The sequence below is a fragment of the Mixophyes fleayi genome, chromosome 5 (assembly GCF_038048845.1).
Source record: "Mixophyes fleayi isolate aMixFle1 chromosome 5, aMixFle1.hap1, whole genome shotgun sequence".
In the NCBI taxonomy this organism is placed as follows: Eukaryota; Metazoa; Chordata; class Amphibia; order Anura; family Limnodynastidae; genus Mixophyes; species Mixophyes fleayi.
Genome location: NC_134406.1, coordinates 202,475,433 through 202,492,702, shown reverse-complemented (window position 1 = coordinate 202,492,702; position 17,270 = coordinate 202,475,433). Strand labels below are relative to the sequence as shown.

The window sequence follows — 17,270 nt, the reverse complement described above, 5'->3', positions numbered from 1 at the left end:
CGCGGCGGCTGTGAGTACCGCCGCGGCTCGTGACAGTACCCCCCCCCCTTGAGGAGGGGTTAAGGAACCCCGACACCCAGGTTTAGTGGGAAATTTCCTGAAAAATTCTTTAATGAGTCTCCCAGCATGGAGACGCCTCCACGGTATCCAGCATCGCTCCTCAGGACCATAACCCTTCCAGTGCACCAGGAACTGAACTTGGCCTTGGACCCTCCTTGAGTCAAGGATTCTTTCAATGACATATTCCTGGTCTCCATTCACATCCAAAGGCTGAGGCCTGCTAGAGGAAGGCTGACTGAATCTGCTGGGAGCAGCGACTTTCTTCAGAAGCGAACAATGGAATGTCGAGGGTATTTTTAAAGACGGTGGGAGTTTCAGCCTGAAAGCCACTGGATTAACCTTTTTCTCAATTGAAAATGGTCCAATGTATCGGGGCCCCAGTTTCTTGCAAGGTTGCCTCAACTTGATGTTCCGTGTGGACAACCAAACCCGATCTCCCACCTTCAGAGAACATGGCACACGATGGCGGTCAGCGAAAGTCTTGGATTTTTGAGTGGCTTGACCCAGTGCAGAGTGCACCTTTTTCCAGAGAGATCTCAACCTGGCCGTAAAAGCAGGTGTTCCAGAATCCCCACTGGGAACAGCAGTAGAGAAAGAGTTGGACTTCGGATGAAATCCGAGGTTGCAGAAGAACGGGGATGTGTGTATTGTGGAATGGCAGGAATTGTTGAATGCGAATTCCGTCCAGGGCAAGAGAGAGGACCAGTTATCGTGAAATTTTGAAACATAGATGCGTAAAAACTGTTCCAAGGACTGGTTGGTTCTTTCTATCTGTCCATTCGACTGTGGGTGATACGCTGAGGACAGACTGATAGTGATCCCAATGGACTTACAAAAAGATCTCCAGAATCGTGCAATAAACTGAGATCCTCTGTCCGAGATGATATCTTCAGGAAGACCATGGAGACGAAAGATGTGGGTCAGGAACAAGGTAGCCAAAGTCCTGGCATCCGGTAGTTTGGGTAAGGATATAAAATGTGCCATCTTACTGAATCGGTCCACGACTACCCAAATGGTGTTATGGCCTGCAGATACTGGAAGGTCAACAATAAAATCCATCGAAAGATGGGACCAAGGTCTTCTTGGAGCAGGCAAGGGTAGTAGTAGACCAGCAGGACGGTTCCTAGCGGATTTGTTTCTAGGTCACTCAGGACAAGCACGAACGTAAGTCTCCACATCATCCGATAAGGTGGGCCACCAAAGCCAGCGAGAGAGGATTTCAATAGTCCTACGAATTCCCGGATGACTAGCAGAGCGGTTGTTGTGACCCTCTATGAGGACAGGTTTCCTTAGATGAACCGGGACAAATAACTTGTTGAGAGGTGTCTGAACAGGAGCAATTTTCTGGAAGTGTTGGATAGTGGCTCCCAGATCCTGGGTGAGTCCGAGATGAATTGAAGTGGAAGGAATAATAGACTGCGAGTCAGGAGTTTGAGGATGCTGAGCCAAAAAACTTCGGGACAAAGAATCAGCCTTAATATTTTTTGCACCTGGATGAAATTTGATGATGAACCTAAATCTGGGGAAGAATAGGGCCCAGCGAGCCTGCCTGGGATTCAGAGGTTTTGCAGTCTGAATATATTGGAGGTTTTTATGGTCTGTGGAGATGGTAATGGTGTGTGCAGCCCCTTCCAACCAATGTCGCCATTCCTCCAATGCCAACTTAACAGCCAATAGTTCACGGTTTCCGACGTCATAATTACATTCCGCTGGCAGAAATGTTCTCGAGAAAAATGCACAAGGATGTAGCTTTTTACTCTGTGAGTCTTTCTGAGAGAGAATGGCACCAGCACCGACATCCGAAGCATCCACCTCCACAATAAACTGAAGTCCTGGGTCAGGGTGTCTAAGGACTGGGGCGGAAATGAATGCAGCTTTGAGAGCTGAAAAACTCGCCAGTGCTTCTGCGGACCACTCCGCTGGGTTTGCTCCTTTTCGAGTGAGGGCAGTGATGGGAGCCACTAACGAGGAGAATGAGCCAATAAACCCTCGGTAATAATTGGCGAAGCCAAGGAATCTTTGGATCGCCTTCAAGTTAGTAGGTAGGACCCAATCCTGAATTGCCTGCACCTTGGCGGGATCCATAGCGAATCCTGATGAGGAGATGATATAACCCAGGAATGCCACTGTGGACACCTCGAATTCGCATTTCTCACGTCTTGCGTACAGATGATCACGCAATCTCGATAAAACCTGGCGGACGTGCTGACGATGCTGAGATAGGGATTCAGAATAAATTAAGATGTCATCCAAATAAACAACCACTGTTTTTCCCAAGAACTCACGTAATACATCGTTAATCAGATCCTGAAAGACTGCCGGAGCGTTGCACAAACCGAATGGCATTACGAGATATTCGTAATGTCCCGAGTGGGTATTAAAGGCAGTCTTCCACTCATCCCCCTTCTTGATTCGGATAAGATTGTAGGCCCCTCGGAGGTCAATTTTAGAGAATACAGTAGCTGTTTTAAATTGATCGAACAGAACAGAGATCAAGGGTAACGGATACATGTTCTTAATCGTGATGCTATTTAGTCCACGGAAATCGATGCAAGGCCTCAGGCTGCCATCTTTTTTAGAAACGAAAAAACAACCTGCGCCAACCGGGGACTTAGAAGGGCGGATGAACCCTTTCTCCAGGTTTTCTTTTACGTATGATTCCATGGCCTGTGTTTCAGGAAGGGAAAGTGAATATAAACGCCCTTTGGGCAACTTAGAACCGGGTACCAATTCAATGGCGCAGTCGTATTCCCGGTGTTGTGGAAGTGATTCAGCTTTCTTCTTGCAAAAGACATCACTGAAGTCCTGGTAGGGTACCGGCAACAATTCTGGACTAGGCTGTATAATTCTAAGAGGCAAGGTCAAGCAGGACGTAGAGCACCCGGGACTCCAACGGACAATCTCCCCTGTTTTCCAATCAATAAGGGGGTTATGACTGCGAAGCCATGGATACCCCAATATCAAAGGAGCAGAGGGACAAGAGATGAGATAAAAGGAGAGCTCCTCCGTATGGAGGACTCCTACAGACAACCGAACCATTGGAGTCCTGGCGAGAATCCTTCCCCCAGGCAAGGGGTTACCATCCAAACCACATGTGGTGATGCTTGATCCTAACCTGATATGTGGAATATCAAGTGTCTGAGCCAAATGTATATCCAGAAAATTACCAGCCGCACCACTGTCAAGAAAAGCTTTCAGGTCCATGGATCTCTCACGGAAAGTTAGACGTCCAGGGACTAATAAGGAATTGTCTGAAGAGGTAATCTGAAGACCCAAGCGCACCTCTTCACCTGCACTTAGGCTTTGGAGTTTCCCGGCTTGCTGGGACATGAGCGGACTAAGTGGCCTGGTTGACCACAATACATACACAAACCTAGTGAGCGTCTTCTGGAGCGTTCCTCCGGAGGCAAGCGATAAGCGCCCAATTGCATAGGTTCGGAGGAATCGGGCAAAGTGTTATCGGAGCTTGTGAAAAGGTCCATCGGAGCAGCGGACTCCCGTTCAGCCTTTCTCTCTCTGATCCGACGATCAATTTTTATGACAAGTTGCATCAAGTTCTCCAGCGTGTTGGATATCTGATACCGAACTAAGGAATCCTTAATCTGCTCAGTAAGTCCTAAGCGAAATTTGGCTTCGCAATGCTGGGTCGTTCCAGGCGCTATCAGTGGACCATCGCCAAAATTCCGCACAATACTCTTCCGCTGAGCGACGTCCTTGCCTTAGCGTACGGAGATGAGCCTCAGCTGAGGCTACCCTGTCTGGGTCATCGTACAATAACCCCAGAGCTTGAAAAAAGGCATCCACAGACTGTAAGGCTGGACTTGTGGAGGGCAAGGAGAAGGCCCAAGACTGAGGGTCGCCCTGGAGTAATGAGATGATGATCCCTACCCTCTGCTGTTCGGAACCAGAGGAACGTTGTTTCAGACGAAAGTACAACTTGCAGCTCTCTTTGAAATTACGGAAGGCTGGCCTGCTTCCAGAGAATCGGTCAGGCAAATTCATCTTAGGCTCCGGTGTGTCACCAGCGGGAACTTGCGGAAGCTGCCGGTCTCTGGAAACCCCTTCTTGGACTGCCAGACGCTGGGATAAAGTCTGCACCACTTAGGAAACCGCCTGTATCTGGTTGGCCAGAATCTGGGCTGGGGACAGATTCGACTCTTCTCCGTCCATGGCCGTATGATACCAATCTTCCTTGGCCGATTATAATGTTAGGAACTCCCAAGTCAGTACAGTGAAACTCGGAAACTACTCTGAAGGCCAGGTGTTCGCTGGAGCCCCTAGTGGTGGGGACAGACTGGGCTGCGGGCCGACCAAGGGTTGAGTAACGTATACTGACTTAAAGGAGTTCCCAGAAGTGGAGTGATTGGTGGTCTGTAGTATAAGAAGAATCCCAGGTCAAAAGGTCACAGGCACAGATGCAATATCCAAGGGCAAGCGAAGGGTCAAACTCACAGGCAGAGAAGCAAAATCCGAATTCCAGGCAAAAGGTCAAGGTCAGAAGAGAAGCGTCACAGGTCCAATAACAAGCAGGGGTCAAAACACGGGTAGTCAAATCCAAGGTAGCAGGAACCAAAATGGATAGCACAAGCAGGCAGCAGAACTGAGGACAGAACGCTATAACCGGCAATGAGGCAGCAGACCTCATTGCCTTAAATACCAATACAGACCAATCGGTAGTTGGATACACTGCTGCAGGCTAATTACTCATACAGAGCAGGGCCAATCAGGGCTTGTCCCTGAAATACACAGATGCAGGCTAATGCCTGTAATATCAGCCCACTAGTTAAATCAGCCCACAGCCTGCCTCTCATGCGCATGCGCCCGCCTACCGCCGGGACGCAGCGCTATTGTAGAGGCGTTCGGCCATGGCCTTGGTGACGGCTGGGCAGGAAGAGGAAATGTCGTCATGGTGACGGCTGGGACGCCAGGGCGCACGGGAAGCGAGCCGCGGCGGCTGTGAGTACCGCCGCGGCTCGTGACACCCCCAAGTACTTTTTTTGCTACTTCCCATACTTTACTTAATTACTTCTTGTTTTAAAGAAAAGTACAGATGTGCCTATGTTTTCTTTATAAGTACATTTGTTATGTTTACTGCACACAGGCTTTCCTAGCTCACAGCTGAGAGGTCTTTTAGAAATGTTGGTATGAACGCCAAACATGGAAAGGCTAAATAAAAAGAGCCACACAGCTGCAGTAACAACATTACACAATGATATCTCATCCATGTGATTTATCTCACACACATGGAACACAACTTCCTTTATAATTCATTGATTATTCCTAAGGTTTTGGTTTTTTTTCATTGTTTTATTTTTGGGGAATTCTGTGTTGTTTTTCTGTTTTTGTTTGTTTTTGTTTTGTTTCCAATCTTAAAACCTAGCTAGCACTACCAATAAGGCACAACACTGGGGAACCTTGCATCCTCTTTGCTGGCACTTTCAATCCCCAATCATCAGTGTTTCATCATTTTACTAATTGCAGTGATATCGGAACCTAGAGGAACCAGTGAGGATAAAACAGGGAGTACATGGTTTTTGTGTACAGTGGTCGTGGGAGAGGGACTTGCTAATCTGCCACTGGAAAGTGTGGAAAGTCCCCTAATGCTGAGGGGTGGCCTATGACCAGCAATTGGACTTTGGGTTTTTTCTGAAAACTGCAGGAAAACCTTCTTTGAGCTCCTTCAGTTAAGACCAGAAACTGTAATCTCTCATTATTCCTCCTCGATGTGGTAATTGTCTATTCAGATTGTTGCACTTAAGCTAAATATGTCCATTTTGCCACTGAGAACTGTACATGACCTTTTTAAATATTCTTTCCAAAGTCAATGTGCTAATAAGGCCCAATACCTTCTGTTAGCATATGCAATAATTTATACAAATTTACTACTGCATAATCTCAAATTGATTATTTTAAGCAGTTATCCCATACAGCAGAATAATTAGCAGTGTAAAATAAGCTACTATTTCTCTTGAACTGCAGCTTTACTGTAGTCATGCAAACCTTCACATATGCTAAATACTGTAGTTCATAGAAATATTGCATGCATTTTGTTTAATATAGCATAGAAATGTATACTTGATTTGTGAATTGAGCAAAATGTATGTACTCCAGGCTTGGATATGTTTTGTTCAGCAACAATATGCATATTATTCTAGATTTTACTCATACTTTGTGTAAGCAGATTATTTTTTTTTTTGTATTCTGCTTTAAGACCATTAAATACATTTTCCAGATAAACATATTTCAATACAAAAAAAAGAGTTAACAGGCAAAGTGATTTCTTTGAATATTGATGTTTACCACTAGGTGGCAGGCCAATATTTAAGAAATCAATACTGAAATGCAAATGTGTGTTCTCCTTACATTAATTTACTTTGGAATAGATTGATTTGTATAAAAATATATACATACCTGTTAAAGAAAGAAAGAAGTGTGGTTTCCTCTTATAACTTTAAGCACTTTATATCTATATCGCACACACTATGAAGTCCAGTTCTAGAGATCCACCATACACACAACATAAATAAAAGAAGAGATTTTCCTATGTTTTTTTGGTGTTCAATATTAAGTGTGTGCCTCCTGAGGTCTGGTCCCTTGGTGAATCCACTGGTAAAATGCAAGAAAAAAAACTTACGGTCTACATGAATGGTAGGGATAATCACAAAGATGAGTAATACTTGTTTTTATAAACTGATGGCTATGAATCTCATTTTTCCTGGGGAAGAGTCATTATTATTAACTGCCTTGTCATTCACGTGGGGTTAAAATAATATCTGTTTGTTGAATCCATGAAGTTAACTGTACATTTCCTCTCTATTTAACTTGTGATTGTGTGATGGTTATAATCTACAATCATTTTTCAAAGCGGCTAGAAGTGTCCAACTGATTTGCCACCCTGCAGAATAAGATTTCTCCTTCACTAGTTCCCCTCCTCATTATTTAATTTTCAACCACATACTCATGTCATGTATCCCCCCCCCCCTCCCCCCCTATAGTTTGTTCTCCTTCCTATCCTGACACTTATACCCTTATGGGCAAGCACGGTGGCTAAGTGGTTAGCGCTTCTGCCTTACAGCATTGTGGTCATTCCCGACCATGACCTTATCTGTAAGGAGTTTGTATGTTCTCCCCGTGTTTGCGTGGGTTTCCTCCCACACTCCAAAAACATACTGGTAGATTAATTGGCTGCTAACAAATTGACCCTAGTCTGTCTGTGTGTGTATGTGTGTGTGTGTGTGTGTGTTAGGGAATTTAGACTGTAAGCCCCAATGGAGCAGGGACTGATGTGAGTGAGTTCTCTGTACAGAGCGGCGGAATTAGTGGCGCTATATAAATAAATGATGATGATGATGTACAAGCAGCTGGTAAGAGATGGGGATGTCCCTTGTGTTAAAACTCCATTCTGTTGATCCAGGATTAATGAGCTGTGAACACACACACAATGGTAATGACACAATAACAGCCAGTCAGTAACACCAAGCAACAGTGCATGGTATGTGATACCAGAGAACATCTCCTCCACTACCTGCTGCTTGACAGCCCCTGTGCTGGCAGCAGAGCATGTGTGTGTGATACCAGAGAACACACACCATCTTTTACTGTGACATAAATGGTAGAAGAAACAGAAAATGTATATAGTCAGGGCATTCTTTTTGTGAATTCTATTAATGTGTGGGTGCAACCCCCTCACTATTAGGAGTTGTACCTAACAATTACATACTGAATAGAGGGGGTTTATGACTTTTTCCAATGCGCTGTGAAATCTTTTTGGAAACCATTTGTACTGTGACATGCCAGACCATGAGAATGATCGCTACAACTTGATAGTCCATTCGCCACAAGTGAATTATTGGTGGATGTCTGGACACTGCTGACCTAAACTATAGACAGTTACTACTCGTCGTGGCCGGTGTTAGCATGTCTGGCGCCCCCTGCATAAAATACATTTGCGCCCCTCCTCTTTTAGAAATTATTTCTTCATTCAATAATGCTTTCTCTATTAATACAAATCATGTAATAAACTTTAATAAAGAGAGTAATACAAATGAATTAAACAGCAAACATGAATTGCTATATGAATAATATAAAAAAATGTTTTAACATTTTTGGCAAATTAGTTTGGTTGTACCCCCTTATCATCACCACACTGAGCCCTCCATGCTGCTTTTGCTCCCCTTAATTTGTGTCCCCTTACCACACTGCATCCTCCATCCCTTTCCTTACCTTCCTATTGCTTTCTTCTGTTTTCTTCTCTTCTGTCTTCTTTCTTGTTCTTTCCTCTCTGTGCCAATCCTCACTGAAAATGTTGGACGTGATGATGTCACACCAGACGGTCTGTACAAACGGAGCAGGGAGGAGGGTGCCCCTCTGCAATAAGGTGCACCTCTCTGGCTTGGTGCCCCCCCCCCCCTCCCGCCTTGCTTACCGCGTTCCACCGGCCCTGCCTACAGTTCGTTATTCTAACAGTTACTTTGTGAATGACAATACCATAGATAATAGTCCTTTAAAGAATTTTGTGTTTGATAAATTCTTCATATATACATATTTGAACCAATCAGATGCTGCATTCATGTTTTCAAGAGTAGTAGGTAAGTGAGTTATAATCTGGTTACTAAGGTTACATGACATTTATAAACGTTACACATGTCTAACGATATGTCTGGCTTCCATGATCTAATACTAATTATTTTTTGTTTGTTTTTTAACAACTAGGGAAGAAATGTTCCACATTCAGCCCAGAAAATGAGCAAGAAAGGGATAGCAAACATTACACTGGACTTGTACAAGCTGAACCCCAGGGATTTTATTGGATGTTTGAACATAAAGGCAACATTTTATGAAATGTACTCTGTATCCTGTGATATTCAGTGCTTGGGCGCGAAGAAAGTTCTGCGGTGAGTGCAAGTATAATCACAAAGCAGTCACAGACTACTTGTAGGAATAACCAATGTGCATGGTCTGAACAGATGAATATAAACCACTACTGAGCAGCTTCTGCTAATGCTCATGTCTGTTTTCCATGTTCGATGTAAAGCTTTGTAGAACAAGAACAGTAACTTTGTCCTTTTTAATTAGGGTTTGACAAGACAGAGCACCTTGTTGTAGTGAATATTCATCTCCAGTTTGGAAGTTTTGAAATGAAGAAGGATAAAGCCTGTGCCCAGTCAGATCATGGGAATGTTCACAGGGGCTTCTAATATTTCCGGAGAAGAATGTGTTAATCTTGTCTCTCTTGTGCTTATGTAAGTGAGGAAAGGGGCAGTGCCATGATGCAAGGTGGCAAAAGAATGCCAGCCAGAAGCCGCAGACTGAGAGTTGGGGGCCCCTGCCACTAATAGTACAGAGTAGTGATGTGCGGGAAGATTGTGTAGTTAATCGCATCTCTAGATTGTAGAAAATTTCAAATCCAGCAACTCACATGACCCCAAACAGCATGGATTTACTGGGAGGAGATCATGTCAAACTAATGTTATTTACTTTTTTGACTGGGTGACTAAAGTAATAGATCATAGATGTAGCTTATCTAGACTTTAGTAAGGCTTTTCACACTCTCCCATCACAGACTGTTAAATAAACGTGAATGATTCTAAGATGGTTGAATGGATAAGATCTTGGTTGCAGGAAGGAAAACAGAGTTGTAGTAAATGGAGTGTATTCACAGGAGGGAAAGGTTACCAGGGGAGTGCCCCAGAGATCCATACTTGGTCAAGTGCTTTTTAATATCTTGACATTGCAAATGGTATTGAAGGGAATGTATGCCTTTTTGCAGATGACTCAAATATATAAAACAAGGTAGACACACCAGGAGGGGTAAAACAAATATTTAATGGCAAAAAATGCAAAATCATGCACTTAGGTGTCAAGAATCCAAAGGCTAAATCTAGAATTAGCAGCACTATAATGGAAACTACTGAGGAGGAAAGGGAACTAGGAGTCGCTATTGCAGGTGACTTAGAGGCAGGTAAGTAATGTAACAAAGCAATGAGAGAGACAAATCATATGCTAGGTTGCATAGAGAGGAATTGGTAACAGGAATAAAGAAGTAATGATGCCACTGTATAGGTCATTGGTACGGCCTCATCTAGAATATTGTGTCCAGTTCTGGAGGTCATATCTCCAGAAGGATATAAATACATTAGAGAATGTACAAAGAAGGGCAACTAAAATGGTGCATGGCCTACAGCACAAAAGTTACCCGGAAATACTAAAAGATAATATGTATAGTTTGGAACAGAGAAGGGAAATGAGGGACATGATAGAAACTTTCATATATATCTGGGGTTTAACAAGGTACAGGAGGGACACATTCGAGAAAGGAAGAGAAATATTACAACACGAGGACATGCACTGACACTGGAGGGAGGTAGGTTCAGAGGAAATTTGAGGAAAAATTACTTTACAATAAGGAATAGACATAAGGATATCCTTACAAAGAACTAAAGATCAAATAGGGTTTGTGGTTACCATGGTTAAAAAAAGGGGAGATTAGATGGGCCACATTGTTCTTATCTGCCGTCAAATTCTATGTTTCTATCGTGATTTTAATTAGACAACATCATTTTTCATCTAGAATTATGTCCATAGATGACCATAATACATAAATGCTCTGAGTTGTCTTTAGCATATTTGAACAACTCGCACATCACCCAGCACAGATATATTGCCCAGTGGGCCAGTTTACTTATGTTTATGGTTTGGAGGGCTAGGAGGGGATTCTAAGCATTGTCTATTTAAAGCATCAGATAAACTTTCCAGAAGAAAGTGGCTATAAGTGTATGTGTGCAGTGCTGAATACGATCACTGTGCATAACTGATACATTGACATTTATATTGTATGCTGAATAGGCAAAGATGACAGTGCTTTAATGGTGTGCTGCGAACGGCACAAATATGCTGTTCACCATAACAACTAATTTTTGACATTTTGAAGTATACCAAATAAAGCCCATTTTTCACCAGGGACCATTAGTGTCAGTGTTCCGTTGTTGGTATCAATTAGAGACAAATGCAGGATTTTAACCGGGGTGTTCCACTTTCACCTTTCAGCCAAATATTTCTACCCTATGTATATACATACTACATGATTTTGAAAAATCTACACTGCCCTGCAAACATGATTCATTGCTTTTCTAGTGCTAGCTATGGCAGTGCTACAGTCTTAATTTCTATTTTAAACAGTATTTTTGGTTGGAGAATTCCAGACAACTGTAGTTTATCCCCCACCCCCTCTGACGCACACACCCTCCTCTGTGTTTAGGTTACTATCTCTACATCTCCCAGACAAACATTTCTCTTTCCATACTGCATAAAGGAATGCTGTAGCTGTAAAATGCTGTCAATCCCAAAAAATAAGATGAATAATATCTATTTTCCCTTGTCATTTCCTTTATGCATGTGTCTTTTAAATAATGAATGTATGTGTTCCTTACGTCACTGTCTGTCAGGCTCCATGTCCGTTCTTTCACTCACAGCTAACTTTTCACAGATCACAGCGCTAAGATCATCAAGTCTTGATTTATACTGAGGAGCAGCTGCTCTGGGACGTGCAGCTGTTGTATGTCCAGTTGTGTCCTGGAAGAGGCGGCCCACACCTGCCACCGTATCCTGGTTTCAGTCTCCTCGTCTGGCTCACTCACTCAACTGAAATCAGAGCTCTTAAAGCCGAACATAAACTGGTTTTATGGCCAAAACTTTTGTTAATGTGGATTTGATGCATCTGTAGACCTGTTCCTATACAACCCCTCTACTACTCTAATACATTGGTATAATGTTTCACTAACGTGCTGTGAGATATAACACGTTGCACTGTATAAAGGAGGACCGGAAGCTGCATGGTCTATAAATCCATCAAATCCGTTACCATGTAGGCTCAGCAGGGTGTTAAGTGGTGTACAGTGTCTCAGATGCTGGGTTAGCACAGTATCACACAGAGGCAGGTACAGATAGTCTCCTTATGAGTGGTTGTACGTGGATGGCTGTTAGGAACAGTTTTTTACTTTAACGTAACAGGACAACACCTTTTTAAGGGATTAAGTGGCACATTTATCAACAGTCGCAAAAAATGGAAAATAGTTTTCAATCCTTATAGTTCAATTCTTATCAATGCGATTTCTCATATTTATTAAAAAAGCAACACAGGAACAGCATTTTCAAAAAAACTGCTGTTCCTGTGAAGTGAAAAACATACTTGCCAATGTCCCTTCATTTCCGAAGACATTTGCGATCTTCTCACTCCAGTGTGCATGCGCCCACTGAAAATCTTGGGCATTCGCACAAACATCCCTGCAATGCACTGTTGCAGAGACAGCGGTGTGAGACTGGGAGGGGTCATGTGATCCCTCCACACATGCGCTGTGGAGCTCTGCTCTTCGGAGCAGAGCTCCACAGTGTTGAAAACTGTCAAAAACGGTGATGTACGCCAGCCTGAACTGGTGGACATTGCCATAAGTGTAAAAGTAGTTTTGAAAATTGTTAAATTGCGGTACATAGCAGTCCCCATAGACATCTGTGGGGACTGCTATGTATTTCGAACAAAATGAAAAGCATCAGATATCATAGATAACTGCTGTGAGGCAGCGTTGATAAATTAGAAAAACACTTAAATATGCATCCATTCTGTTTTCGGGGAATTTATAAGTAAATTGCCTATAATAAATAGGCCCCTAAGCACAGTAAGGATGTTCATGTCATACTTGCCAACTCTCCCGGAATGTCCGGGAGACTCCCGCATTTTGTGAGAGTCTCCCGGACTCCCGGGCGAGTGTGGCAATCTCCCGAATTCTGCCCACTTCACTAGGAAGTGCCCCACTTCCTAGTGAAGTGGGCAGAATTAGATCCCAAACGCCGCGATTCCCGGCGAATCGCGGCGTTTGGCCCCGCCCCCGCTGTCAAATGACGCAATTTGCGTCATGACGTCACAGGGGGCGGGGCCGAAATGACGCGATTTCGGCCACCCCGCCCCTTCACGCCCCCCTCCACTGGCTGGCTCCCGGAAGGGAGCTGAAGAAAGTAGGTAAGTATGGTTCATGTTCACTGTATAATCAGAATTGTGACTGCTTCTATAACTGGCTTACACAGTACTAAATATTTGTACATAGATTGTAAGATACCCTGACATCTGTCTACTAGGGTAGTCCAGTAGGGTTGTAGTCAAGCGGTGTAAAATGAGAGTGTGGGGGTGTGTCTGCAAAACCAAACCAGTGCTGGTTATTTTTGTGTAAGCTTAGACAACAATGTTCATTGTATGTAAGGAGGGACAACTATTCTGTCATTTTCTAGTATTGTTGAGATGGTGTGGTCACTTCCTTCTAACACAAGGGCTTAAGCTCGGAGTGTTCACCTTAATACAAAGTAGAACATTTATTGATATTATCACGCAGCTCTAACTCGGGCCCTAAAGGTACAAAATGTATTTGTAGCAATAAAAGCTATATTGGAGCACGGTCGTCTTTTTGGGTAAAGTAAAATGGAATCCTTGTGTATATTTTCACTTCAGGTCAAAACCGACTGACAAGTAGTCTGAAAACAGCTACTGTGATGCGCAGATAAAAATGCAAATGGCTATGGACTTGGAACAAAGAGTTTTTTTAGTGAATTCTTTTGCATGTATTTAACTAGTGTTAAAACATCATTAATTACATTAATAAAAAAAGACTGGGTCATAGCACTAAGGCACTGTTTCCCAACTCCAGTCCTCAGGGACCCCTAACAGTGCAGGTTTTCCAGGTCACAAGTAAAATAATTAGTACCACCTGTGGATCTTTGCTGGAGCACAGGTGTAATCATTACTAACTGACACATTTTCAAAGAGATATGGAAAACCTGCACTGTTAGGGGTCCCTGAGGACTGGAGTTGGGAAACACTGCACTAAGGTAACTGAAGAGATAGTGGAATACAATAGATGCTCTCCTCTCCACTTCTGTTGAAAAATATTGGTTGTTTAAAATTTGCCTTTTTTTTTTGCAATTGATTCTTCAGAATAATTCCTGATGCAGGCATACTACATACTGACCACCGCTTGTTGGGCCCGTGTTGATTAATGGACTGGTGTCAAATTAGAGCACAACCTATTTCGCAATACACTGTGGATCAATGTGCAGTAATTGGAGCTGTAGAAGGTTAAGATCTACAAAGCATGTACACAGTCATGGACACAAATATTGGCACCCTTGCCGTTTATTCTAATTATTATGCACACTTTCTTCCAGAACATTGTTGAAATTATAAAATATTATTATTATCTACACATTCATCGGTTTGCAGTGGAATAAAGCACAAATAGCAGAAAGATTTACTGCGTTGTAGCTTATTTCACACAGAAATCATTAAATGGGCAGGACTTTTAGAGTAGTTAGAAATTACATTAGATTTCAAGCAGGTGATTTGACCTTGGAACTGAACTCTTCTCTCGTGAATATTAGGTGCCTGCAATATAAAAATCATTACATGAGTTGAATAGAGAAAAGAACTCGTACTACTGCTGTGTCACTGTGTGTGCTGCAATGAACAATTTCAAGGCTACAAATCAATCTCCAGAGACCATGTTCCTGTTTCCACTATATGTAATGTTGTTAGGAAGTTTAAGGCCCATGGCACTGTAGCCAACGTGTGGATGTCCTAGTCACAGGATTCCTGATTCTAATGTAGAAGTGCTCCGTATTAAAAACATACAATGTTCAGCTTGATTCCTGTATACAGTATAATCATCATTCCAGGAACCTGACAACATTTTTCCTGGGCCCAAGATTGGTCTCCCAGCCTATCATTGAAAGTAGGGGAACCAGTTATGGTGGCGCTCTCAGCAAGGAGCAGCCACTATCTTTATCAATCATTTATAAACAGCTTTTCCATAATGGACTTTATAGCATACTTGCCAACTTTCTAAAGTTGGCTTCCGGGAGCCTGCCGGGGGAGGTGGGCGTGATGGGTGGGGGGCTCCAAAATTGCGTCATTTTGGACACGCCCCCGTTACATTTAACACCATGGTACGGGGCCAAACGCCGCGATTCCCGGAGAATCGCAGCGTTTTGAAGTGGGCAGATCCGGGAGATTGCCATACTCTCCCGGGAGTCCGTGAGACTCTCGCAAAATGCGGGAGTCTCCCGGACATTCTGGGAGAGGTGGCCAGTATGCTTTATAGATGGCCCATACCTGATAAGATGTTAAATGATAGAATATGTTCAGATACTATTAATCTTTAAAAAAAAAAAAAAAAAAGGGGCACTGTATTTGTTTGTACATTAATACCATATGGCATGGCTGTTTCTAACATAAGTAAAAAATCATCTTACACACACAATCTTCTGAAACCTAATGCTTCTGTAAGTTTCAGTATATCTGTATGTGCCAATGACCTGTTGCCCATATATTCCACTTACCTGCAGTGGAGTTAATAAGGGACCATATGGCAAGAACATCCTCTGACTCCTTAAAGTGTCTTTTAATGCCAATTCTTGGTGTGAAATTAAGCATACAATATACAGTAAGTGTATTGTACTTGTTTTATTTTCTGTCTCCCAACTCAAATATTAATGTACGTCTCTTTATGATTGTAGGAGTTTCCTGTGGATCCTGTCGCACCTGACACAGGTGGTTGGACATTTGCTCCTGTGCAGTGGCTCATACATGATGCAGTGGTCCGAGGATACTGATAATGGAACCTTTAGGAAGACGAAGAAACCTTAGGAAGTTCCACTTGTATTCTGTGTCAGAAAATCTTGGGACTAGCTAGAACTAATGGCAGCAATATATTTTGTAACTAAACCCTTTTGAGGTCAGTCAGCAAATATTGAATCATGGACATGCACTTTTGTATAGTATTTATCTTTTCTGTGAATTATATGTTCTGATGTAGAAAGAAAGCCTCTCTGCTTGTTTGTATTTTTGTCTCTGTTGTTTGTTCTGTAAGAGATTAGAAAATCTAATCTTCAATAATTCCAGTACAAAAAACTGTTTACATTTTGTTTGTATGTTTTAGATGCAGTAAATATATTGCTGTCATTGGTTACATTTTAGATGGTTTTTATGTCTCTACTAGCCTTTGAGGGTCCATAATTACATGAAGCCACAATCCTTCTGTGACTACAACTACATAGTTTGGATAATTTGTATTGTGACTAATCTCATAACGCAAGGTATAGGTTATTTATTATAGGTAATGGTTTTAATATGTTCTAATTGGTGCTGCTGTAACATTGGTATAAATGAAATATTGTGTATTTTTGCCATGGGCCTGAAATCGGATTTTAAAAAAAATTTCTAAAACTACTGAAATTCAAAGGAACTCATTTGACATTCGAGCTGCCTTTTTAAGTGGATTTGCCTGAATTTAAAACACATTTGTCTGGATTTGGATTAAGTAGCTTCCATATCTATTTGCCATGTAAAAAATACATTATTAGTAGATACAATACTGTTTTGGAGCATTTTAAAAATCAATATTGATCAACTGGTTTTGTTAACTTTTTAGATCTTCGTTAACTGCAGGCAAGTCTTATGAATAAGTGTGTCGGAATCTCTGCTGTCAGTATATTAGTTATACATCTCTAAACCCTCCTTTCAACTCATAAAAGAACTTTTATAATTGCTGTCTCTGTGCACGAAAGTTTGAGACACCCTTCACCAATCAGTGTCTATTAATTGAAAAGTGGTTGTCTTCTCTAATTGGAAGTAAGAGGTAGACAATACTTTCACGTTGCAACAGTTTAAATGTTTTTTTTTTTTGTTTTTTTTTTATGTTTTTAATAAAACAATGTGTTGTTTATTTGAATGCTTATGCCTACTTTGATTCTCTTCTGTACATTTTACTTCACCTTGTTTAGTTTCTATTTTAAAATTGTGTGTCTACTATCTTTCCTTTTTTTGGGTTTTGGGACACACACTATAGGGGGAGGGGACTGCCTTGCTATTTATGGATAGTAATTTATTTTTCTCAAATATGCGGCAGCAATGGGGGTCTCTAGGCAATTATTATTTGAGAAATACATTTAGAGAAATACATGGCCATGTAGAGTATATTGTCTGTATGCAACAACTGGTCTGCATTTGGATGGGTGCCCTCTGAACACATTAGAGGACTATTCTTCCTAACCAGGAAATATAGCTATAAAAATATATCATTTTTTACCATAGATTATACATCGGCCAAATGTCATTAAATTCCTGGGATAGTCCCAGGTTTTAGAGATTTGTCTCTGAAAAAAAAAAAATC

At 42.1% G+C, this 17,270-nt stretch overlaps 1 protein-coding gene across 2 annotated transcripts in view; it reads left to right on the top strand.

The window, feature by feature from the left end:
• Nucleotides 1-16,829, top strand: part of CIDEA (cell death inducing DFFA like effector a) — a 30,307-nt gene extending 13,478 nt beyond the window's left edge. For both annotated transcript variants that reach the window (XM_075213277.1, XM_075213278.1), the window contains 2 exons: nt 8,773-8,954; nt 15,616-16,829. In XM_075213277.1, coding sequence (XP_075069378.1) covers nt 8,773-8,954; nt 15,616-15,745 — 312 coding nt within the window. In that variant the 3' untranslated portion in view covers nt 15,746-16,829. The remainder of the gene's footprint in view (nt 1-8,772; nt 8,955-15,615) is intronic.
• The last annotated feature ends 441 nt before the right edge of the window (nt 16,830-17,270 follow it).